The following is a 27,551-nucleotide window of genomic DNA, read 5'->3' on the forward strand; positions in this document are numbered from 1 at the left end:
GAAAGCTATCACAAAGATACTCAGATACCATCCAACACTGAAGCTGAGCAGTAATGATGGGTGGCTACAGCTTGTTGGGTTATCTGGTAAAGCATATATAGGCAAGTATCTTTCCTATGTTCAACTAACTATTGTACATCATTTGCTAAAGAGGATATTGTTTACTCATAAACAATAAGAGTCCTCATATAGCGTAGCTATCCAATTTTTATAGACACCAGGGAATTGTCCCAAAGTCACTCATCTTTTAGAAAGATTTGCCAACAAAGACAGAGGAAAGACCTAGAAATACCACTATTTCTACTTACGTTTTCTTTTAAAACCAGCCCTTTTATTCAGTGATGAGAAGGCAAGAACTACAATAAACTGAAGGCTGAAGGGCATGAAACATTTGTCATAAAATAGTAAGCAAACTGTAATTACGGGTTCCTTTCCTGGGGCTAGAGAGAGAAAGAGTTAAATTACATTTATTTTGACAAATTATATTCTGCCTTTTTTAAAGTAACAATTAAAAACCTTACAAAACAGTTAGAGTCATTCTTAAACCAAATCAAAAAGAAAAGTCTTGGCTGAAGAGTAGTTTTTCAGGATCATTTTGGGTGGAGGGTTGGAGCAACTTCAAAGAGAAATTTCAGTTTGGGAGCAACACTGGAGAAGACTTGCCTTGTATGCAACAAAAGGCCCCAGACAGTGAAATCATCATGAAAACGGTGTTGCCTGCTGACCTTAATAACCAGATAGATATTTCTGATAGTAAAACTTTTTATTTTTGTTTTTATGCCTTTTAGTCAGTTTTGATTCTTGGCAACTGCTTGGACAATTCCATGCAGTTTCCTTGGCAAGATTTTGGAATTGGTTGGTTCCTAGAACTGAAATGCCTGCTTCCTAAGATTGAAGTGACAGTGATTGTTTCAAGATTTGCCAACTGCCTTTGTGCTTAAGGTGGGACTACAACTCATGGTCTCCCAGTTTCTAACCTGGTGCCCTAAACATTACTCCAAACTGGCTTTCCTGAGAGTAAAGCTATCCCTTAAATAAATGTGGGCTAAGCCTTTTAGGGCATTAACAGTTTTAATTGGCACCTAACTCTGGAATACCACCAACTAACTGAAAGTAACCCAGTTGTCTTAATGTAGGACTAGAATTTAGATCTCAACCCCCAAACCAAAGTATCTCTCTTAATATTATTGCAAGGATCATTGTTATCCTTCCACTACTTGATTACAACATTTTAAAGCCTATTTATTCCAGAACAAAAGGCAATTTAACAAGTTATTTATTATTTGCCATACTTTTATAATAGTTGTTCAACTGGTTTGAAAATACTCATCATACTCTTGCTTGAGCCTCTTTCTATAACAAAGGGTCTTGAACACTTAGGGTAGCTGTGGAAAACTGTTTGGTATCCAAGGAATGAATTTGCCTAAGGTTATGAGTTTGGGTCAAAGGACCTGCATGGGATAATGATACAAAATGACCAGGACCATGTCAATTTAAAAGGAGAACTGAGATCTTGTATATTTCCTGGATTTTTGAAGGGAGTTTGAGATATATATTTTTATTTTAAACTATAATTAACATTATTTTATGGCTTGTATATTTGTTTCTTTCCCCAAAAGAGTGGGAAATATTGTCACAAATTTTCAGCAGTAGTGATGAGAGGAGGCTCTAAGGAAAAAGGAGAAATAGGCTTAGGCTGTTCAGTTGCCCTGTTCTCAGAAACTGACAGAAATCATTTTGCAAGGATTGTCCACCAATATCTGAGTCCTTACAGCTTAAGCTTAGTTCATCTTATTCTCTGCTAACTTATCTTTTTCAGTTGCCTTTCAAACATCAACATCTTCTCTACTGACTTTGAAAACAAATTTTAGCTTCATTATTAGTGCTTGTAGTTAGCACTTTAGTTCAGAGCTCCCCAACTTTTCCTGGTTGGCGGCCCAGAGGGACAGGGAGGAGCAGGGAAATGTGTGTGCGTGCACCCCCACGCATGCATGCACAAATGGGTGCATGCACGATGGGGAGCACTAGCACCCGCACACGTGCAAGCAGGCTGCTAGCACCCTTGCGGCAGGGCTAGCACGAGTGGGGGGGGGCTGCGCACACACGTGCGTACACTCACCAGCCATTCCTGGGGCCTGGTAGCCAATAGGCCACGGCCCGGTACCAGGCCGTGGCCCATAGGTTGGAGACCCCTGCTCTAATTCATCTGATATTTATTTTTCTTATAGTCCAAGATCCTTACAACATTTTTTCCAGCAACAGAATTCAAAAGCATCAATGTTTTTCATTCAGAATTTCTAATGATCTGTTTTTCACAGTCATATGTTACAGCTGGGAAAATTATAGCCTTCACAAATGGAAGTGTAATGTTTCTGTATCTTAATATTTTATTTATATTTATCATTATCTTTCTTCCAATTCACATCCCTGTGAATTTTTGAACCAAAGAAGATAAAAATTTGTAACTACTTCAAATTCTTCTCTACCTATTTGCATTACATGGTCTGTTTATTTTTTAACAATGAACAGCAGACCACCTTTTGCCTTATTCAATTTATATCTTGAGGAGATTCCTTGTCTTCCTTGCTTTCATCAGCATATCTAGGGTCAGTGACAATTCTCCCTGTAATTTTAATTCCAATTTCTGTTCTAATCCACCATTTCTTTTGCTATAATCCAGACATAAATTAAATAAGTAAGGTGAAAGTATCCAATCTTGGCATATTCCTTTCCCAATAGTTCATCTTTTAGCTTCTTGCTTTTTTATCATCAAAGAAATAGGCAGATGAGATGGTTTTATATACCCATATCTTTGAAGGCCACCCACAATTTCTAGATAATGATGAGTGTTAAGAGATCAAGTCCAACCCCCACAAGATTTGCTTCCCATCACCAATTGCATGATGATTCCATGAGGTCATCAATCCTACCCAGATGCACATGGACTTCAACTTCCATAACTCCTGGCTAGTGCTGTCAAGCTGGTGACATCTGAGAGCCAGTTTGGTCTAGTGGTTAAGGTGCCAAGCTACAAAGCAGGAGATTGTGAGTTCTAGTTGGGCCTTAAGCATGAAAGCTGGGTATATAACTTTGGTCTCTCTCTCTCTCTCTCTCTCTCAGCCCGACCTACCTCACAGGCTTGTTGTTAATGAAAAAATGGGAAGAGGAGAAAGAAATACTATGTATGATTGCCACCTTGAGCTATATAAATTAACGAATTAATTAATTTGCAATGTAATAAACCTGAACGTCTGAAATATTCACTTGTATTTCTCTTTCCCTTTACTGGTGTCTCCCCATTGTTTTCCTTACTGACCTCTTAGAATTAGGTGTGAGAGGACAAAAACCCGTTCCTTTTTATTTTAAAAAACCTCAGTATAATTAATAAAGTAAAAATAGACATCTTTTTGAACTTCCAAATTCAGTTAGTGTGTAGTTTTTTCTCCATATACTGTTGAAATCTGTGTTGCAAAATCTTCAGCATTATTTCACCTGCCTGTGAGATAAGGATAATTATTTGATAGCCTGAGCATTCTTCAGCATTACCTTTTTTGGTACTGAAATCTGTAAATTGAGGATTATCGGACTCTTGGCCACTCCTTTGCTTGTTATACCAGCAAACATCATCATTCATGCATCATCCCTTTCCACCTCCTTTCTCCAGTAGATCTTTGCTTGTTTTATCTTTTATTCTGCCTGTGTTTCCTTGGTTTCTTCAATTTTCTTAAATTAAGCTCTTAACTATTCAGTTCGATTCCACTGATTATTCAAACATTTCTCTTGTCTCCTTTTGCTTTTCTCTGGAATTCAGCAAGTAATTGGACAATGTTTTTTGGTTTTCCTTGCCTTTTGTTTTCTGCCTTTCTTCAGCTATTTTGAATGCATCAGGAGGCAGACATTTTCCCTGTTTACTTTTTTGCATTTTGGAATATTTTTGTTGGCTTCATCTTTGAAGGCATAACAAATTTCAATATAGGGTACCTCAAGCACTCTAACCAAAGCTGAATTATTAAATCTGTTCTTCAACTTCACTATATAATTGCATGGAATACTGTTGAGGCATAACTTGTAGGTCTGATTTTGCTTGCATTAGTTTGTGATTTTGAAAGAAAGGTTCATGAGCTAAGCCAGGGGTGTCAAACTTAATTTCATTGAGGGCCGCATTAGCACTGCGGTTGCCCTCAGGGGGGCGGGTGGGCGTGGCTTGGGTGGGCGTGGCCTACTGGGTGGGCGTGGCTAGAGTGCGTATGGCCTACTGGGTGGGCGTGGCCAGCTCTGCATGGTTCGCATCAAGGGTGCCTGTGGGGGCCTGGGCAGGAGTGGGACAGATCTGAGGGTCTCTGGCAGAAGGAGGGTCTCTGGGCCAGGGCCAAGGCAGTGGGGGCCGTTCCCTCACTGTTTCCAGGATGGCTTCGCGGGCCGCATGAAACCACTTCGCGGGCTGGATCTGGCCCCCGGGCCTTGTGTTTGACATGTCTGAGCTAAGCCATAGCCAGCCCCAGGTTTTCATTGCTGAACGAACAGAACTTCTTCATCTTTCTTTGCAAAATATATTGTCTATTTAATATTGATGTTATTTATGCCATGATGTCCTTTTATTGAGGCTTCTTTTAGATTACAGAGAGCAAGAGACATATTCAGGGCATATTCTGAATAGGAAATATATTACCCATTAAAGGGCTATATGGTTTTAAAGCTGTCAGTGTTTCTTTCATTGAGTCTATTTCCTGGTTTGTTTTATATGCTGAAGCAGATAGTTTACCAGGTCTAAGCTGCAAGATGCTAGGCAATTACAAGATACTAACAAAAAGTGTGAGTTTTCTGTATCTCTTAGTTGCCTTCCAGTACTAATCTGGATTTTTACATCCCCAGCTCTAGTTTGAACAAACGAGTGCTCTTCAGTTCTGAATTAGAATATAACATAATTTTTAATTCATTTTTATTTTTATCTATAGCAGAAAATGACAAGTTCTAAATTGACTTTTTTGGATAGAATATCAATACAGGTTTAGACTTTCATTTTTTATGACACACATGGAGTTTTACAAGTAAACCAGAAATACTAGTTCGTTAAATCTAATCAGAGTAAAACCTGTTTATGTTGCTTTTAAAGCTGTCAGTTCAGCTATTAGACTTTTTCAAACAACAGAACCCCGCCATATTATATTGTCAGAGAATATTTATAAAATTGAACCATAGGAAACTTTTTAAAATAAGTTTCAGTTTGATTTGCAAGTTTACCAGCAGCACACTAACCCCACCGCAATATTAAAACATGATTAAAAATAATTTTATGGACAAATATCTACATTTCAAGTATGAACATAAAACAAATACTTACAAATACTTTTGAAGTTGATGGACAACAATTAAAAGTATTATTATATAATGTGATTTGTATTCTGAAGACTAAAGTCTTAGAAAAATGATTCTTTTCAGTAATACTAATAAAGGAAACTGTAAGTAGTTACTTGAATTCTAATTTTTCAGTAGGTTGTTTGTATCTGAAACAAATAAGAAATCCAACAGATAAAGCATTATCATTTGGTCTGAATTTATTACACGGAAAGTTGACATTTCAGTCCATCACCCAGTTATTAAATACACAATTATCTCAGTTCATACATCTTTTTCTCTCATTCACTACCAAAATACACAGCATTTTAGGCATGGTTTATAGTGGCAAGATTGTATTTCATTCAGTTTCTTGAAAGCATCTCATACAGCAATAAATACAAGTGAACCACACAAATTCCCTTTAGCAAAGCAAGATGTTAACCCTGATATACTTACATCTTATGAATCAAATTAATGTACTACTAGAAGAAAAAAATGTGGAACAAAATGTAGTACAGTGCAGGTGCAATAATCTTATTTTCTTCTTCAGAGGCATTAGCCAATGTAACCTGGAGGAACTGTTTCCCAAATTCAGATATGCTTTTTGAATAAAAGTAAAATATATCTACCGGTACTAAACTATCTCAACAGAAAATTGCTTTAGGGCACTGTCAGAATGCCATTTCACCATTTAGAATCTTGGATTTTTTAAAATTTGTTTTGTAATATAGGTTATCTACCTAACACACATTAGATGATACATAAAGCAACTTCATAATCTTGACCATATTTTCTGGGTGTATTTTTGAAGCCAAATGTTTATTTCCAGATAGGAATATGCTGTTATCATTTCTTTTTCTGTCTGAAATTTTAGCTTAAGAAATTTGAGATGAAATTCCACTGGATACAGTGTTAGTAAAAACTAAGTTCTCAATGCACAAAACAAAAAAGCTAAAGTTTAAAAGACAGAAAAAGTAACAACATACTCCTATCAGGAAATAAACATTTCGCTTAAAAGATCTTCAAAAACAATAAGAAACAGACAATGTGTAAATTCCAACATGTGTCATATGTGTCTGAATTTGAGAGAAGATATTTCTCTGACAGAGTATATATTTGATTAATAAGAGTCCAAAGGTCCTCAATCTGGCCTCTCAATATAAGATTAGTGAGTGTCTGAATCCTGTTACTTAAATGGTCTGGCCAGTAACAGACTGCTGCCTATATACAGTACTACTCATATACATTACTTGGTATTTACACACACTATAGTTTGCAATAATCTCTTGAGTGTGTAAATTAAATCTATTGAAAAATATTGCATTCAAACTTACTATGGAAAAATGGATCTGCAATGGACAACCTGTATTTTTTATACTGTACAAGGCATATTTCAATGAAGTAGCAACAGACTTAGCTTTAACAGGAAATAAAAAACCCCTTCCAAAAAGAGGCTCAATCGAACTAATCACAAACTTAACTGACCCTAGCAATAAGCATGTTTGTAGGTAAAAGACACTTTTATGCACGCTCACATTTAGCATGCTGATGAAAGTTCATTTTGAGTTGATTTCAGGATGTTTATACGGTTTTCCTAATAACAATAAAGAATAGATTCGTTTTTATGATTTATCTCCCAGTCTAGTTATAGGAATAGTCTTTGGGTACATTAACTTGGTCCGACCTTCAGACGTTGTGGGTACTCCACCATTGGAGGCTTTTTAAAAAAGGAGACTGGGCAGCCACTTGTCTGGAATGGTATAGGATCTCCTGCTCGAGGAAAGGATTGGACACTAGAAGGTGTCCAAGATTCCTTCCAACTCTGTTATTCCTTAGTGTTTTTAGCTTCCACTGCTGGCGAGGTGCTGCCACCTACCTGGGCTACACAAAGTGAACGGGAGAGGGGAAACAGAACTGAGGTGAGTGGAACAAGAATGCAGAAATATTTTAAGCCCAAATGCACCTATTCACGATCTTGCCTTAAAAAAGCCAAAAGGGATGCAACGCTTTCAAGTTCACACGGCACGGCAAAGGTTTAATGTTTTGCGTCTCTGCTTAACAGTAAATCTTACTATTACTTACTAAATCCGGATGAGAGGATTAATTTTGTTTAAACGCACCCTAGGTTTGAGCTACTCTGCAGGCGGTAAAACGATCAAGTAGTAATAAGTAACCCACCACTTTCACAGGGCAAGACATACAACAACGCGCCCTTCCGAGATCTCTCTCTCTCTCTCTTTCACTCCACAAATAACGCCTCCTTTCTCACATGCTCTCCGCATCTTTCCTCCGATTGGTCAGCCTCCTTCCTCTCTTCCGCAACCCGGGCCGCTGTCATTGGAAGGCTGTCAGAACGTTTGAGCCGTCACCGCTGCGCTTCGGCGGCTGCCCGATCGTAACCAACGAAAGGGCGGCGTAAGGTATCAATCTTGGAGCGCCGACCAATAAAGGGGCGACTCTCCCCTAAAGCGGAATGTTGATGTGGCTGACTCAGCCAATGGGAGCGACGATACCCTGCTCGTGCTGCTTTCGCGGCAAAAAGGATTTGGCGCGCAAACGTGTGCGAGGCCGGGACCAGCTGGGAACAATAACAGTGTCTGAGTTGAGAGCGAGCGGATCTGAGGGGGTCGGCTGAACTCGCTGGTGGAAAGACGCGCGGGAAACAAAAGCTTCAGTTGGATTTTGGCTGGGGCAGGGAGAATCTCGGAGAGAGCCAAGCGGAATAAGGCTGGGCAGCTGGGAAGTCGGCACCGGCACGGAGAGCGCGGGTGGAAGAGTGCCCTGCGATGTGCTGCTGACTGTAACCCCCACCTTTCCCTTCCCTTCCCTTGTCTTCCTTTCCTCCCCGTTCCCCTTCCCTCCCGAGCGGCGCCCAGAGAGGACTCGCCGATGTCCTGCACAACCGCCCTGGTGCTCTCCCTCCTCGCTCTTGCCTTTCAACTTACGGCCTTGGCTGGATGCGATTCCTCTAGACACCATTTCCCGGGCCTCTGCTCTTAAAGAAGATGGGGCGTGTTCCATCCTACGAGCCTCTGCCATCCGGTGTCTCCCTCCACCGCAGCGGCCGGGACGATGGCATGAGTCCGCCGATGCGACTTTGATTCCGGGGTGGGGGGGCTCAAGACGGGGGGACAGTTTTGATTTCCTGCGGTGCGTGGAGGGGGCCCAACCCAGGCTCCCCCCCCATCCCCACCCTGCCTTCCTCCAAGTTCTCGGGCATGTGAGTCCCAGCGCTTTGTGCCATGTCTCTGGAGGGGCTGGAAGTAACTCAGAATGTGGCAGACCTGGAAGCCTTGCTGAGGGGAGCAGAGGCCATCCATGTGATGGAACAGCAGATCGTGATCATTTCCACTCCAGACCAGCTCCCCGTGTCCGAAGGAGAGAACGACACCGAGCTGCTGCTCTTTGCCACCCCACAGCCCGCCAGATTGGAGACCGTAACGCAGAGGCCTGCTCTGGAACGGCCACCGGTAATGCCACCGCTTTTTCCTGTAGCTGCCTTCCAGGAAACCAGGCGTTTTGCCAGCGGGCGAAACGTGCTGCTAAATGTGCAAAGTGTGCCACGCGTGTAGCATTAATATATTAGGGTGTTTATGAATGTGTGTTCTGGTGGTATAGAGGGGGGTTTCTTTTCATGCTAGCCAAATAATGTGTAGGCCATTTATTTAGCGGTGGGTGGGATCTGATTCTGGAACATTTCTTCAGCAAGCTGCAGGAGGGCCGTGGTGCTGGGTGCAGAAATATATAAATTATTCTATCAGGGCAATAAAACTGTGTTGGACTAGAGATAAAGGACATTCAATCGTAAATAAAATGAGGATTATGATTATTTTAAAATCCTATGTTGAGAATCCAGTGGTCGTAAGCCCTCTTGTCTCTTGCCATGTATAAGATTGTTCTGTGTGAATCTGAGCAATGAGGGAAGAAAGGCCATTATATTAGGCAGACCTCTCTGAATTTCAAAGTTAGAGAATAGCAGGATATGCTAGCAGTTGTATCTGTGAGCTGATATAATTGTTTTTAAAATACATATGCCTTTGTCAAGATTTTCTGGATGACTATAATTATAGGAGAGTTTTCAAATGTGTGACTGAAATAGTGCTCCTTAAACGTGGCATATGTAGCAAACTTGCAGGAAGGGCAGAGTGTTCATGAAAACATGCAAAGAAATGATTAACTAAAAGGCCTAGGCCTCAAAATGTGAAATTGTAGAACTTAATCCTGCAAATTGTTCTTCTCTAACCTACATATTTAATATGTTTTTAGTCTGATAGTTATAATTTCTTATTTATAATTGTTTGCAAGTTAACTGAATTATAGTTGGCCTTTCTTTACAGAGCAATAGCCTGCAAATTTTGTTAATGAGGCAGCTTCACTTCCTGTTACAGGATGTTAAGGGCTGAATTCTGTGCAATTTGTTCTTGCAGTAACAAAAGCAAATGTTTGGCTTTGGTTGTGCTATATATTGCATACTGCTTGATGTTATACAAAAGAGAAGGGAATTCCAAAAGCAGTAAGTTTGCCATGGGATGCAGAGGAAATAAGTGGCTTCAGCAATGCAACTCTCATTATTCTGTCCCAGAATTACAAGTGTTTAAGCTGGAAAAAAGTCTAAGGATGTTCCAGTGTTATTCACATACAAAGCTATATATTTATACACATCTTTATACAAACATATATGTATAGAAATGTCAACATTAACTTTTGTCTAGTACCTTTATCAGTGGCTAATGGTGCTGTAGATTTTTTTCTTTAAAACACTTTGGAAGAAAAAAAAACAAATGTGAAAAACATAAGATTTAAAAACATTTGTGCATACTATTGTGCCCATAATGTATATACAAAGAAATAACCAGGTCTTTCAAGGGTGCTGGAGGGAGAAGGGTTTTATAATACTAAACATAACATGGGAGTAAGTGCCATCTGGATTTTAGATTTCTGTACCACAGACTGTCTAAATTTAAATGTGTGGATCCTTAGGGTACAACTTCTGAGAAGTTAGACTAAACATTTCTGTTTTACTGGACCAGTACTTGCTCTATTTAAAGCTAAGCACACTCTTCATGTCTGCAACATGTTTCGGCAGTGGCCCAATGGTAGAGTGTCTTGTTTGTGTGCAGAAGAGGTCAAAGTTTAGGAAAGGAAGGGGAAAAAGCCTACTGCTTGGAATCTTGCTGAAATAGACAGTACTTTGACTTGATATAAGGGAACTTCTTTGTTCCTTCCTGCTATTAACCACCTATGCTATTGGTGGTGTATCTGTGACCCCTTTGTTGAAATGATGAGAACTATATTGTAAGCCTCATCAAAAATGCTGGTGAGGAGTTAGAGCTCTTGTTTGCAATTGAAATGAAAAAATGATATGGAAAAAAAATCTGCTTGGCCCTGAAGTTGCCTTGTTTTAAAATTGTTATTGGGCAAACTAGCTCATTTCAGTCATATTCTTCCACATATTATGGTGATGGAGAAAGGGACTGTGTGCACTAATTCTGTCTTTAGCGCCCACGTGTTTATTATGTTTGTAATGGAGTCAGCTATATGCATGTGCAAACATGGCATTAAATATGTAATGTAAGGTATGAGATTAGGGCTTCTGATAACATACTGTAGCAGAGTGATATATGTGTACATATGTATGCATCTTTCACAGATACGATTGTATTCTGAATATGGATGCAAACCCTTCAGAATTATGTTTAACCCCTACTGTCCCTGTCTGTACATTTTAATTTTATTTATAGGACTGGTTCTAGACATACTCTTTGTTTTATTTTATTATCTGCTTTGAGCTTCTGTTGATGAGAACTATGAGCTATACCTTGAATTTATAAATGTGTGCAGGGTAAAACTGGCACAATGCTATCTCTCATTCTTCCATGGATTGGTAGACAAATGGAGAATGACAGAAAAGATTTCAAATGAATTTTCTTAAGTTATTTTATACAAAACAAAATCATTTCAGCAGATCAGTTTGCTTCCTGCAAAATGTACAATCTAATTTTCCTCTATTAATTATGTAAATGTCATCTTTCTGCCTTCCATAAAAGAATGTCACAGCTTCCAAATGATACATTGTAGACATTTAAGTAATATTGCTTCTGTTTCCATGTCTCTGTATTAAGAAATACCGCTCCTGTTGAACTTTGGCTCATTGTATAGATGGTAAAATGACATCTTTTCCAAGAAGAAAATGGAAGCTCTCCTGTAGCTCCTTTCCTCGCTTTCTCAGTCAAGCTATTTAGCATTGTGCAAACTTGCATTTGTTATTCTGTTAGAACTACAATTTGTTGTATTGCTTAGGATTCTCTTCCTAATGGTCCACTGCTGGAGAACTCAAGCTCTTGGAGTTTCCTTGTGCAAGAATTTGATGGACCAGTGTAGCAAACATTGTTGCTCTTTCTCAGCAGGCAGAACAAGGGAAGTGATGTTCCCAATATTTTTTTTACTAGCTTGACATCCTCCTCCCACAGGGGCCCTTTCTGTCAAGGAACTTACAGTAGATGGAAGCTTTACAGTTGGTTCTTTGTTTTAACTGTGGGGTCTGCTGTTTGGGTCAAGAATCTATAATGAACTTTCACTCTGTTGTCTCATGGGATGCCTGTTATTCAGAGAAGGATTGAAAATATCTGATTTACCCATCATGTAAGCCATTGAGTAGTGGGCTTGAGGGCTTGACCTATAAGGAATAGAGGATGCCGGTGTCTAGAAAATTATTTACTTGACTCTATGGCTGACAAGAAGTCATGTGGAGGAAGGAAGTTCTCTTAAAAAAAGTATTTCTGGATTAAATATGGAAAAATGTTTCTTATTCTAAAGTATTCACTTTAAAGTTTTGGCATCTTAATATTGGCTTTTTAAATAAAGAATGTTCCTTTTCTTAAATGTTTTCTTTACATTAATAGATATATGTAAAATCTCACCAATGTTTCTCCTTTAAAATGGATCTGAAGTAGAGTTTAGCATGGCTTTACTGATTGTTTGACATAGTTTTCTGCTACCTTGAGCTCAGCATGGCTCAAAAACTGGAGATGCCAGGTTATGTAACAGCAGAGCCAAATGTACACTGAACCCTCTCAAATCCAGATTCTGAATCTTTATTATTCAGTTTACCCTTGATATTTCAACAGTTTAGTAATGTGTAATCACTCATTCAAGTAATTTTGGGGGATTCGGACACTGATTTTTATGTACAAAAATAGTCCTAGTCATTGTCGTCATAGTAATAAAGTATGATATAATAATAATAATGATGATAAAGTTGGAAGGGATCTTGGAGGTCATCTAGTCCAACCCCCTGATCAGGCAGGAAACCCTATACCATTTCAGACAAATGGCTGTCCAGTCTCTTCTTAAAAAATTCCAATGTTGGAGCATTCACAGCTTCTGGAGGCAGGTTGTTCCACTGATTAATTGTTCTAACTGTCAGGAAATTTCTCCTTAGTTCTAGGTTGCTTCTCTCTTTGATTAGTTTCCATCCGTTGCTTCTTGTCTTGCCTTCAGGTGCTTTGGAGAATAGCTTGACTCTCTCTTCCTTGTGGCAACCCCTGAGATATTGGAACACTGCTATCATGTCACCCCTCATCCTTCTCTTCATTAGACTAGACATTCCCAATTCCAGCAGCCGTTCCTTATATGCTTTAGCCTCCAGTCCCTTAATCATCTTTGTTGCTCTTCTGTGTACTCTTTCTAGAGCAGGGGTGTCAAACTGCTGGCCCGTGGGCCGATTTCATCATACTGAAGCTGTGCCCACCCCATTGCCGGCAATGCAAAAAGAGTCACGATACGTCGCAACACGTCACATGACGTGGCGAGTTTGACACCCATGTTCTAGAGTCTCAACATCTTTTTTACATCTTGGTGACCAAAACTGAATGCAGTATTCCAAGTGTGGCCTTACCAAGGCATTGTAAAGTGGTAATTTACACTTTTGTACATCTTTTGATAGAACAAGGGGATATTCTACTGGAAGCATTCAATGAACACCACTCAACAACTCTTTCCTTATGGCGGGATAAATAGAGCCATAGTTCTACATTCAAGGCTTACCTGGGATTAAGGATACATGTCTCCTGATTTGTTGAATGGATGTTCATTGGGTGAAAAATATCCTCTTTAGCAAGACTGGCCACAGGGCCTGAGGTTATTCTCGTAACCAGTGCATTTTTGGCCATTGTAATTCCTTTAAAATGAAAATATTTATGCCTTTTTCTATATTTCTCATTTCTTTGCAATGATGATGCCGTGCTTGTATTTTTTACACAGATCTGCTACTGTTTTGTGCTGGTAGAAATGCCATGCCTCCTGTAGGCTAGGAAGAGAGAAGCTGGATGCAACATTTTATGACATAAATGTGACAAGAAAAGACAAGCTCGTAGACAGATTGTTCATATTAAACAGTAATACTTCTCGTGATTAAATTAAAAATTATTGTCTTATTCGTTATATAGTTCATTAACCATATTCGCTAGTTTTAAGCCTCACCCCCTTTCAAAAAACATTCTTGGCATTAGTTTTCCAGTATCCGTATCTATTCTGCAGATCCAAACTGGTTTAATTACTGCAGCTTTTCACCCAGGGCCTCTAGAAATTCTGGTTTTATGATGATGTGAAGTGTTTTTAATTTATGCTGGGTTCATGATTCCTTTTATTGTGGGAACTGCCTGTTTTCTAAGGTTTCATTCAGACATATGTATAATTACTCCCTGAAGTATTTTTGTCATGCTTTGAGAGCCTTTGAAATAATTCTAATATATTGTAAAAAAAATCTACCAGTCAGCTGTATAAGAATACATTTTATTAATTAATTTTAAATCAAACCAATTTGCCCAGTTTATCAATTGTTGTCTCTTATTTTAGCTGCCTGACTTGCTAGGATTTCAGGTGTGTTACACACAAAGCAAGTAGATATAGATATCCAAAGGGCTGAAGCCTGTCCTCACAGCTGGGATGGGTGACACTTAGTTTCACTACTTACCTTTTTCATTAAGATACTTCTATAATACTCTATATTGTAAAATGAAGCCAATTTTGCAATCTAAAAGAAGCTGGGTTCAATCCCAGCAATACCAATTAGAATTTCAATGCCAATTCAGGGAAACAATTTTCATCTTTCTCTCTTACCAATTCTTTTAAGAATAGTTAGCATTAACCATTCAGTTGTGTCTGACTCTTTGTGACTTTGTAGGGAATAGCTCTCCATGCTACCTGCCAAGCACAGCTTCTTTCAGTTGTGACGTTCATCTTTATACCAGCTTTGATGTTATCAAGTTCTTTGCTTGCCCATTCTACTTGCTCCACTAACCCTTCCTAGTATTATTGAGTTCTGCAATGAGGTTGCATGCATGACATGGCCAAGGTAAATCAGACATAGTCTTGTGATTTTGGCTTCTAGTGAGATGCCTAGTTCTATGTGATTTAGCACCTCTCGGTTGGTAGTTCTGGTTTTAAACACAATAATTTACGTCAGCATCACAATTCAGAGGCATCAATTCTTCTATCAGCCATTCTTGGTGTCTAACTCTCACACCCATACATCATAATAGGAAAGACTATTGCTTTAACTAGCCTTCTTTTTGTATTTACTGTATATCACTGTCTCTGCTTTTCCAGATCTGTGTTTTATGTTAACCATTGCCATGTGGCCTAAGGTTATCCTGCATTTGATTTCAGGTGTAGGACTGTCATACTGAACAATTTTTGATCCAAGGAAGATAAATTCTCAAACTACTTCAATTTCCAACTTGTTGATTTTAAACATCTCATGTCTATCTTTTTTAATAGTATCTTTAAAAATAGAAAAAAATGATGGTTGGGATGTGAGGACAGGGCAAAAGACAAAGACACTATTTTAAAATTCTGAAATTAGGAGTAGACACCTTATCATCATCATCTTACTTCATTTTGATATAAGCTTTAAATACATCTCGTGTGCCCAGATAATGTCTTTAAGACAGTAGGACAATGCAAACAAAAGAGAAGAAAGTATAGAAACGATAGCAGTGTTCCTAGATTGAACATTTTGATTGGTGCCGTTGGTCAGGAGACTAAGTCAGCAGTAAAAAATAATGTATATTCCCAGTGCTTACTCACTGTTAAGTTCATAGACACTTAGCAAGCTTTGAGAACTGTGAATAGGAAGAAATTCAAACAATGAGGCCAATCTTAGCTGAGCTCCATCTGAGAGACCTGATCTCTTCAGTGTGTCTTAAATGGCAAGGAATGATCCAATGAAATTGAGGAGGTAGAGAGGGAAATTCAAGGGCAAAAGAACAAAAAGGAAGAAAATAAGAAATTAGGTTATTCTTTTCATGGGTGGCCACGAGTAAAGCAAGGGAAAAATGAAAAGAGAAGTTTCTTCTTAAAGTTACAGAAGCAAGACTAACACACAGTATAACAAAATGTAAGAGGAATAGAAATAGAAAATTTCCATAACACACGCTGTCTGTACTATACAGTACTTTGATGATCAGGCTATATTTTAAAAATCTTATTATCTGGCAGGGCTTGTAAAGTATACCTACCTCTTCTACACAGTGGGTATGTGTGAAAGAGATTTGCTTTTCTATAGAAGCAAAGATGTCTTTAGAGAACAGTATCTCCAGCTGGTGATTGCTCTGTTGGCCATGTGTTGTGGTTATTGCAGATACTGGCTTATAATGTACTTACCTAGTTGAATGATTCAGAAGAAAGCCTATTTCAAGAGACCTTTGTGGGAAACTCTATAAGCAAAATAGGACTTTGGAAGTCTAGACAGATAATTTGTGTCTAAAGGCATCAAACTCCATTTAATTTCAATATACCAGTTTATCAACAATTTGCTACTTTCCTGAATTGTCCTAGCCTTGAGTCCGTCTTCTCCTTTCCTCTATTACCTGGATCAAGGATTTCCCTTCCCCCCCCCATCTTGGTAAAGTGAAAGGTAAAGATTCCCCCGCACATGCGTGCTAGTCGTTTCCGACTCTAGGGGCCGGTGCTCATCTCAGTTTCAAAGCCAAAGAGCCAGCGCTTGTCCGAGGACGTCTCCGTGGTCATGTGGTTGGCATGACTAGATGCCAAAGGCGCACGGAACGCTGTTACCTTCCCACCGTAGTGGTCCCTATTTTTCTACTTGCATTTTTACGTGCTTTCAAACTGCTAGGTCGGCAGAAGCTGGGACGAGTACCTATTAAAGTTTATCCATTTCTAATTATGTTAGCTACCGTAGTAATTTCTTGTAATTGTCATAGGAAAACATAAAAAGTATCTTGCAACAATATTGTAATTATGGAAACTAAATGCCTGAAAAGTTAATAGGAAAGAATAAGGTGATTATATCCTAAGCTATTATTTTCATTGAGCAAACATCCATTAATTGATGTGTAATGCATTAAAGCACGCCAGGATCTGTGTTTTACAAAGCATCTGCAACTCTTGCTGTATTTCCCCAGAAAGAGCAGGAGCCTCCTGGAATCCTGGCTCTTGCTCCAGGAACAGGAGCAGGGGGAGCCCTTTGTCCAGCTGGTGTGCTAATTGCAGCCTTAGCTTCAGTAGTAATCACCACTGAAGTTTAAAAGTACTGGTAAATACATAAGAAACTAATACAAACAAATAAGAAAAATACAGGGGGAAAAAGTGCAGAGAGGAAAAAAGGGGGAAGGAAGAAAAATATATAAAAACATATAAAGAAAAGATTTTCCCCTCTTCAATGTAAGTACAAACAATTTCAGTAACCTATCACATTCTTCTCATTTCAACCTGGAATTTCTTCATCCCATATCTTACCCTTAACTCTTAGCAAATTTATATTTTTAAATCTGTATATAATGTACGGTATATATTAGCAAATTTAATATATATAACCTTAAACAAATAAATTTTCATATTCCTTCCATTTACTTTACACAATAACTTACTCTTTTTTCTAGAAATACAAATATCTTCTCCCCATGTCTTCTAGCTATAAAATCTTTAAAGCTTTGTCGTTCAAAATTAATCAGAAAAGATTTCATTAAAGAAACACCAACATACTGAAATGTAATCCTATCAAATATTGTCCCACTAATACATTTCTTATCTTCATCTCATTTTAGAAACTGCTTCGCAAGTTTAACATTTTCCTTCAATTTTAATACCATAGCTGATAACTTTCTCTAACAATACAAGAAAAAATATTTTCCCATATCTTCATCTTTTATCACATCTTTAAAGCTTCATCATTCAGTCTTGTTCAAATACCTGCTAAAAGCTGCTAGAAAAAAAATCATATACATTTTAATCTTAGCTGATGAGCCAATTTTTAAATCTTGTTATTTTAAAAAATCTTGATGTTTATTCCTTTTAAATAGTGTCCCAGAAATTGGTTTCCTTTTATTCTCTCTTTTATCTTTTCTCAGGAACTCTTTCATAGGTATAACACATCTCTTTTGTAAGTTCAAAATAAAAGTGTCCAAATCACTCTTCTGAATTGAAATCCACACATCGAAGTCACTCTTCTGATTTATTATTTATGTGTACCTTTATTTATGTGTACCTTTAGCTACTAAAATATAACCACTTTCATTTTTAATCCTTTATATAACATTCTTGTCAATGTCATTCTTGTATCCTGTCAATTTTAAATCCATATCCAAAGCAGCCTTATTCTGAGTTGTTTCTTTTTTTTGTCTCCTCTTTTGAACCCATTTTTAATAAAAATGGACAATCTTAAAAGAAAGTTGTACATTGTTGCAAAATATCCTTGAATTCTTCCAGAGTTAAAGTACTTTTCTCCATTCTATATTAGTGGGTCTCTTCGCTTGGACTGACTATTCTAAGGACAGCGATGCCTATATCATTTACCAATTAGATTTAAGCTACAATTAATTAAATCTACATAGGGATGCATTTTAAGACCATCTAAAAACTTCAGTTGTCCCAGCATGCAATAGCCCGCTTGCTTCCTGTCAAGTCACGTTCCTTCAACACTCATTGCCAGTCTGTTTTCAAGTAAAATTCAAAATATTAATTGCTGCCTTTAAAGCAGCAGTTCCCAGCCTTTCCAGCTCTGCAGGCCAGGGGGGCTGGGAGCAGTGACAACATAGGGTGGGGAGAGGAGATGGTTCTGCACAAGCAGTATGCATGTGTGCAAATGTACAAAGCTCTATCTGTGCAAATGAAGCTTTGTGCATGAACATGCATGCCCAGTGCTTGCGCAAATGGGGTTTTGCCTGCCGCTTGTGTAGTCCAGCTCCAAGCAGACTGCGGCCCCGGGGTTGGGGACCCCTGCTTTAAAGCACAAATGTCTTCCATCCTGCTTATCTAAGACATTGCCTTTCCTCTATGAATTCTGTTTATCTGACCTGCATGGCTAGGGATTGTCTACCATGTATATTCCCCAACTAGAATGTGCTATGGGAGGTGGTTTGATGATGGATGTTCTTGGTGGCAGCTTGCTTCCTATGGAACATCCTTTTCCTTAAGAAGAGAATGATCCTGGGGCATAGTAAAGTGAGATAGGGGTCTGCCCCAGATGCTAAGAGGGGATGCTAAGAGAGAAGATTATCCAGAAGGTCAGCAGCTGGTGTAGAGTTGGTGTTGTGATTCAGGGTCAGCCTGTGGGTTCGGCAGTTGGGTCGGACTCAGAGGAGGAGGAGGAGGGGGGTGTTGAAGAGCTTGATGAGAGCCCCCAGCCAGGCCCCTCTCATCTGGTCACGACGCAGACCCAGCTGTGTGAGCCTGACAGCGTGGATGAAGATGACCCACAGCTGGCCCTGTTCAAGGACGCCCGACGCAGGAGGCAGTCAATCAGGAGTAAACAGAGGAAGGCAATGGGGCTCCTCGGAAGGAGGCAGAGAGAAGCTATGCCCTGAACTGTATTTAAGGGGGAATGCGTGGGAGGGCTGGTTTGCTGAAGGCAACCGCTTGAATAGTTCCTGTTTCATAGCTCCTGTTTCATGGTTGGTGTCTGTTTTATGTTAATAAATTTGGCAGGCTTTATTCCAGCCTCTTGCCGTTTGTAAAGGGGTTGTCCCTGCCTTTTCTGCAGGGCCGGTAGCAGGCTGGTACAGAACAGTTGGTCACTGCTGCCATTGTGCTGGTCAGCTGTTTGGCAGTCAGTGATGTGGCAGCAATGACAGAGGTAGAATCAGTAGCAATTCCAGAAAGTCAAGGTAATATTTGATGAGTGGAAATAGTTGCTCTGGGTGTCAAATCTGCTAGATACACCCCTAGAATGGCCCCCATTCTCTTGGCCTCGTAGAGGCTATTAAAGTGACTGGATAATATCAGTTAAACTTCAAAGGCAATCTTTATGATAGTTATCTAAATTTATACTCCAACCACCAATGCAAAAAAGAAGAGATTCTGGTCAGAGTTTTATCATCAAGTTCAATCTGAAACTGATAGAACAGCAAGCAAGATGATCAGCTCGTAGCTGGAGACTGGAAAACCAAGGTTGCTGCTAATTTTTGCCGTTAATGTATTTTAAAATTGAGGAAATGAACATACTTTAAATACATTTGTCAAAAATGTAACAGTTAATTCAAATGTAATAATTATTTTCCTCAAACCCATTTTTAAATATTTTATCTAATCCCATATTTTTGCAGTGTGGTGCTCATCTATCTATCTATCTGTCTATCTATCTATCATATTAATTTTATTTATCAAATTTATTTGCCACCATCTCACAGTTCAGGCAACTCTGAATGGCTTACATTTAAAGGCAGTCCTTGCTCAATAAAAGTAAGATTTGTACATATGCTTCTAGTTTTACATGATTGCTTCTTGTTTCATTAGAGTTTAAATGGTGCAGTTATTTACAAATCTCTCTTATTTTTCAGGTAAAACGGAAACTGAATTTGGAGACTGACCATCAGTACATTGCAGAGAACGTTCAGGTCGCTCGAGGAAAAGCAAAAAATCCTATAAAAGGTACCGGTATATAGATGGGGTCTCTGGTGCTTTAATTTCTGCAGCTACTTCAAGAATCCTTGTCCTAGTGCAGGGGTAGGCAACCTCGGCTCTTTTATGACTCATGGACTTCAACTCCCAGAATTCCTGAGTCAGCTATGCTGACTCAGGAATTCTGGGAGTTGAAGTCCATGAGTCATAAAAGAGCCGAGGTTGCCTACCCCTGTCCTAGTGGCTAAATAATGACAGATTCTCAATACAATTATTGAGATACACTGAAATTGAACCAGTAAAATCTCAGAAATGACGACTACTACTGGGACATGGAGTATTGATGCTTCTTCGGGCTCTCTATCCTTTTGAATTCATGAGGGAAACGGCTTTTATTTATGAAATGACATATATTGTGCAAAGTTGTTCTTTTAGGTTTCAAAATTTAGCACCCTAAAAATCTGAGCTTTCATTTTTTACAAAAAGGTTAATTTCCTTGAAACACAGGCATTTGTTTAATTCATGGCTGTGGTGAAAGTCTCATCTCAGTTCACAGTTGAGTTTGGCAGATGATATATCTTACTCCACAATTGCCATTTATTTATTTGTTTGTTTATATGCTGCCTATCTCACACTTCAAGGAAACTGAACGGTTTACAATGTTCAACCATCCAAAACATCTAACCAGATTCAATTCCTTTGGTAGTATAATCCATTTTTCATATCCCCACAATGTATCTTTGAAACATACTTGGTCAGTGTGGGAAAGGTGTTTCTTCCTCTCTTTCTATTTCTAAGGTAGTTACCCCAGCTGTCAGGCTAGATGAGACAGAGAGAATGATAGAAACTCTTAAATTCTGAGCCAGAAGATGCCTATCTCCAACAACATTGCTTGCTTTCTTGTCCAATAAATATGCAAGCTGAGCAAACTGATGGTTTAAGTTTGGAATTTATTTAGGAATTGTAGCTGCTTTGCTAGTTGTAATTAAGCCCTGATTCATCCCCAGGTTTAAAGTCTCCTGGTGAGAAATCCCGCTATGAAACTTCTCTCAACTTGACCACCAAGCGCTTCTTAGAACTATTGAGTCAATCTCCTGATGGTGTTGTGGATCTCAACTGGGCTGCTGAAGTACTAAAGGTGCAGAAGAGGCGTATCTATGACATAACCAATGTCCTGGAGGGCATCCAGCTCATCACCAAGAAATCCAAGAACCATATCCAATGGCTGTAAGTAGAATGTCACCTGTCTATCTCCAAGCTTTTACTTCTGAAGATGTTCTAATTAGTTCTGATAAATGTTTGTTTGGCTCTATTATATTGTAAACCATTCATAGGTAGAGCACTGTTTATAGTTGCATATTAAGTTGTTACAGTTTCCATTTATGTTATTGGGATATGTGATTCTAATAAATAGAATCTTAAATAGATTCTTTGTATGTCGGTGCCTATATCTGTTTTCAATCAAGAGAACTAGAACATGATGATCTGAATTATCCTAAATCAAAATTACATAGTATTGTACAATTGCAAGAAAAAGTATGTGAACCCTTTGGGATTACGTGGAGTTTTGCATGAATTGGCCATAAAATGTGCTCTAAACGTCATGTAAGTCACAACAATAGAAAAACACAGTCTGCTTAAAATAATACTACACAAACATTAGCTGTTGTCATGTTTTAATTGAACATAACATGTAAACATTCACAGTGCAGGGTGGAAAAAGTATGTGAACCCCTAGCCTAATGACTTCTCCAAGAGCTAATGGAGCCAGGAGTGAGCCAACCTTGACTCCAATCAGTGTGATGATATTGGATGTGTTGCTGACAGCTGTCCTGCCCTTTAAAAACACACCTGTTTTGGGTTTACTGGTCTCAAGAAGCACTGTCTGATGTGAACCATGCCTCGCAGAAAAGAGCTCTCAGAAGACCTACGATCTAGAATTGTTGACTTGCATGAAGCTGGAAAGGGTTACAAAAGTATCTCCAAAAGCCTTGATGTTCACGTGTCCATGGTAAGACAGACTGTCTACAAATGGAGAAAGTTTAGCACTGTTGCTACTCTCCCTAGGCGTGGTCGTCCTGTAAAAATGACTGCAAGAGCACAGCACATAATGCTTAATGAGGTAAAGAAGAATCCTAGAGGGTCAGCTAAAGACCTACAGAAATCTCTGGCACATGCTAACATTTTTGTTGACACATCTACAATAAGGAAAACATTAAACAAGAATGGAGTACATGGGAGGACACCACGGAGGAAGCCATTGCTGTCCAAAAAAAATATTGCAGCACGTTTGAAGTTTGCAAAAGAGCATCTGGATGTTCCACAGCACTACTGGCAAAATATACTGTGGAGAGATGAAACCAAAATTGAGTTGTTTGGGAAAAACACACAACACTATGTGTGGAGAAAAAATGGCACAGCACACCAACATCAAAACCTCATCCCCACTGTAAAACATGGCGGAGGGAGCATCATGGTTTGGGGCTGCTTTGCTGCCTCAGGGCCTGGACAGATTGTTGTCATTGATGGGAAAATGAATTCCAGAGTTTATCAGGACATTTTGCAGGAAAACGTACGACCATCTGTCCGCCAACTGAAGCTCCGCAGAGGATGGGTGATGCAACAGGACAATGACCCAAAGCATACAAGTAATTCAACAAAACAATGGCTTCAACAGAACAGAATACGCCTTCTGGAGTGGCCCAGTCAGAGTCCTCACCTCAACCCGATTGAAATGCTGTGGCATGACCTTAAGAAAGCGATTCACACCAGACATCCCAAGAATATTGCTATACTGAAACAGTTTTGTGAAGAGGAGTGGTCTAAAATTACTCCAGATCGTTGTGCAGGTCTGATCTGCAACTACAGGAAACTTTTGGTTGAGGTTATTGCTGCCAAAGGAGGGTCAACCAGTTATTAAGTCCAAAGGTCCACATACTTTTTCCACCCTGCACATGTTCAATTAAAACATGACAACAGCTAATGTTTGTGTAGCATTATTTTAAGCAGACTGTGTTTTTCTATTGTTGTGACTTACATGACGTTTAGAGCGCATTTTATGGCCAATTCATGCAAAACTCCACGTAATCCCAAAGGGTTCACATACTTTTTCTTGCAACTGTATATGTTATAAACTTAGATACTTCTGTGCATTTGTGCATTTTCTGGAAGTATACTCAAAAAAACATCATTTGTCTTTTAATTTACTTTAAAGCAATACCACAGGAAACAAATTTACTGCAAGGAAAAAAAAATCACATTAATAACATTAGACCAGTGAGAATATCATAAGTAAAAGTTCATTAATCCATGCTCAATTTAGTTAAAAGTGAGATAATAATCGTATATGAAAATTTGATCAGTTGTGTAATCAATATGAAAACTGAAGCTTTATGGGTTGGTGGACTACTCTGGTAATGGCAGTAATCCATTCTTGAAAATGACAACATTGGTACCCTGGCTTATAGATGAGAGAGGTGCTGACAGACTTAGGGAACTTTTAAGTTTGCATATGCACAAGAAAACTGGTCACTGACCATATAATGTAATGGTTAAAATATTGGACTACAACTAAAGAGTACTCTTATAAGCTGTGGAAGCTCACTGAATTACTTTGGTCAGACATTATCTCTTACCCCAGCTTTGTTGTTATGAAGAAAAGTTGGTGGAAGGAATGGAATACTATAATGATATCCTGAAAAAAGACAGAATATAATTCTAATAAATAAATGAGAAGTGAGCATGTTTGGTGACCACCAAATGTGGATGAGAAGAGAATGGAATAATTAAGATGGGAAAGGAATGACTTCAGGCAAATTCCTGAAACTTCCTAGTGATATTATACACTACCAGTTCCAGAATAATTTAAAGACAGGAAATAAGCATATAAAAGCCAGGGCTCAAATACTATAAAAACTCTCAAGATTCACTGGGCATGGTCAATGGGAAGAAGATTCTTGCTTGGTTCACTAATTTCCAGGCATTTTTCACAGGAAGGTCCCTAAGCAGGTCCACTACAAAGATCAATCTGGTGTATTTGAGGAACTGAATTACATTAATTCAAACATGAGATTACTAAAACAAGGATCATTTTATCCAGAAAAAATTAAAGACTTTTAGTTACTGTGACACTTGGGTCTTCAGTTACAAAATGCATTGCTTGGAGTTACCGTATATACTTGAGTATAAGCCGAATTTTTCAGCCCACTTTTTGGTCTCCGTTCCTCCTGCCGACGTTTGGAGAGGTTTGGGCGCCTCCCCAAACGGCAGGTCTGCGCGGAGGAACGGAGACCTGCCGACGTTTGGGGAGGTTTGGGGAGGCGCCCAAACCTCCCCAAACGTCGGCAGGAGGAACGGAGACCTGCCGACGTTTGGGGAGGTTTGGGGAGGCGCCCAAACCTCCCCAAACGTCGGCAGGTCTCCGTTCCTCCGCACCCTGCCTGCCTGCTTCTTTCCGCTGCGGAAAGAAGCAGGCAGGCAGGGCGCGGAGGTCCGGAGACCTGCCGACGTTTGGGGAGGTTTGGGGAGGTGCGCGCGCACCTCCCCAAACCTCCCCAGGTCTCCGGACGGCGGCGGCTTGGGAGAGGTGCGCGCAATCCTGGAAGCACCAAAGCCTCGGCCGCGCGCAAGTCCTCGGTAAGCTCCGGGCGGTCACTTGCTTCGCGTCTCCTGAGGGAAGGGGGGGCGACTGGAGCGGGCGTGTTTCCTCGCCTGCTGGGCGCCACGATTTGCCCGGGGAACGCGTGGGCCCCGAATGGCAGCGTGGAGCGAGGAAGCGGACAGCCAGGGCTTCCCCGAGAGCCGCGGCCACACAGGGTATTCCTGTGTATTCAGGCTTGCAAAATGGCAGATCGAGCCTCTGCTGGCGGCAGAGGCTTGCAGAATGGCGGATCGGCTTATACTCGAGTCAATAACTTTTTTCAGTTTTGGGGGGTGAAATTGGGGGTCTCGGCTTATACTCGAGTCGGCTTATACTCAAGTATATACGGTATTCCTTAATCCATTTGCTGCTTTGAAGGAACTCAGAATTATCCAGAACTACCTATCTTCCTAATTCATAGGCTCGAACTCCCTCTCAACAACATTTCAGTCTTTTTAGGATTCAGTTACAATTTTTTGGGTTTCCATCCTGCCACTACTCTCCTAGAACATCTCCTGCATAACTTCATATGCCTATTGATGATAAATAAATGATAAATCTAGAATTATTTATCCCAATGGCTTTATATAGATATTAAAGATTATTGGAGACAACGTGGAATCCTATAGCAGGCATAGGATTAGAATACTGTGGGGCAAGCATATTTTCCCCATGTAATTTGTTGAACTTTCCATTTAAAAAAATAACTAATTTACTTACCGTATATACTTGAGTATAAGCCGACTCGAATATAAGCCGAGACCCCTAATTTTACCCCCAAAAATTGGAAAAAGTTGGTGACTCGAGTATAAGCCGAGGCTGGGAAATGCAGCAGCTCACGGTAAATTTCAAAAATAAAAATACAGGTAGATAACAATAAAATTGCTTTAATTGAGGCATGTGGAAAAGAGGGTCAACAAAAACAATATATTATCAGTATATTCAACAAAAACAATATATTATCAGTATATTCAACAAAAACAATATATTATCAGTATATTCAACAAAAACAATATATTATCAGTATATTCAACAAAAACAATATATAACATTAAAGTATTAACAATAACTTTAAATGTACAAAAACCTTAACTCAATAAGCAACCAAGCTAAAACACAAGCATCAAAATCCTTCAAAACTGGATTCCTCCTCCTCATCTGTATCTGCAAACAGAGCTTCAGCTGTAGCTGGTGTGAGGTTATCATCATATACATTGTCACAGAGTTCGCTGTCATCACTATCACAGTTGTTGTCCTCATACAAAGCAGTGTCTTCACTGCCATCCATAGCATTACTTATGCCACATTTCCTGAAGGCGTGCTTCACCATGTCCTCTGGAATCTCTTCCCATGCATCACGAACCCACTTTGCTATCAGTTCTATGTCAGGCTTCATCATATTTCCACCTTTTGTTAGTCGGGCTTGACCAGATGACATCCATTCGCACCACATCTTTCGCACACGGTCTTTGAAAGGTTTATTTAAACACACATCTAAGGGCTGTAATACAGATGTAAGCCCACCTGGAATAACGGCTAAAGTAACTTGAGAAGACTTTGCCAATGTTTTTATGTCATCAGATGTGTGGGCTCTGAACATATCCCAAACTAGCAATGATGGTTTTTTCTTTAAGGCTGCTCCTGGTCGTCCATTCCAAACTTCTTCCAGCCACTTTTTTGTTCCATCTTCATCCATCCAGCCTTTAACATGTGGGTGCACTGTAATTCGTGGTGGGAATTTGACCTTTTTAGGCAAGGTCTTTCTTTTAAAAATAATAGGCCGCAGCTTAGTTCCATTAGCCAAACATGACAGAACAACTGTAAAATGGTTTTTCTCATTACCTGTGGTTCTGAGTAAAACAGTTTTGTCTCCCAAACTTGCCACGGTTCTGTTGCTTGGAAGATCAAAGGTCATAGGTGTTTCATCCATATTCCCAATATCTCCCAGGTCATAGTTATGGATCTTTCTTTGTTTTATGATGAATGAATGGAATGACATCACTTTTTCATCAAGGTCTTTTGGCAACTTCTGTGAAATCTTTGTTCTTTGCCGCAAACATAGGCCATACCTATTCATGAAGCCAGTACACCATCCTGCTGACGCAACAAAATTTTCAATGCCTGGTACTTTTAATTTGTCATCTTTAGCCATTTGAAGGGCACGTAAGCGAATTCCCATGCGTGTTACGCAGTAACCATTTTGACGACACTCCATAACCCATTTATGCAATTCAGTCTCTAGAGCCACATATGGAGTTGTTAAACCACGTTGAGCTTTTTTTGCCTTTGGAATCTTTTCCAACTCAGCTTTCATTTTCCGCCACTCCCTCACTTGTTTTTCATCAACACCAAATTCCCTACTTGCAATACTGTTATTGCTTTTTTCTGCTCTTGACACAACCTTTAGTTTGAAAGCAGCTTCGTATGACCTGCGTCTTTGTTTTGGTGCAGGATTAGAAGTACTGGGTTCCATTTCTAACAGGAATGGGGAGGTCTGCTAGGGAGGCGGCAGTCAAGCGTTGTTTCCCTCCTCGTGGGTGTGTGTGTGGGGGGGGGCAGTCAAGCCTTGTTTCCCTCCTCAGTCAAGCTTGTTTCCCTCCTCGTGTGTGTGTGTGTGGGGGGGGGAGGGGCTTGTTTCCCTCCTCAGTCAAGCTTGTTTACCTCCTCGTCCGTGTGTGTGTGTGTGTGTGTGTGTGGCAGTCAAGCGTTGTTTCCC

The 27,551-nt window shown here is 39.6% G+C and overlaps 1 protein-coding gene across 1 annotated transcript in view; it reads left to right on the forward strand.

Annotated features, from left to right (window-relative positions):
• The first annotated feature begins 7,930 nt into the window (after nucleotides 1–7,930).
• The window catches only part of E2F1 (E2F transcription factor 1), a 30,296-nt gene continuing 10,675 nt past the window's right edge, over nucleotides 7,931–27,551 (forward strand). The window contains exons 1-3 of the mRNA XM_081323354.1: nucleotides 7,931–8,807; nucleotides 20,136–20,226; nucleotides 21,204–21,423. Of these exons, the coding sequence (XP_081179480.1) occupies nucleotides 8,580–8,807; nucleotides 20,136–20,226; nucleotides 21,204–21,423 (539 nt within the window). The 5' untranslated portion in view covers nucleotides 7,931–8,579. The remainder of the gene's footprint in view (nucleotides 8,808–20,135; nucleotides 20,227–21,203; nucleotides 21,424–27,551) is intronic.

The sequence above is a fragment of the Vipera berus genome, assembly GCF_964194415.1.
Source record: "Vipera berus genome assembly, chromosome: 3".
Classification (NCBI taxonomy): domain Eukaryota; kingdom Metazoa; phylum Chordata; class Lepidosauria; order Squamata; family Viperidae; genus Vipera; species Vipera berus.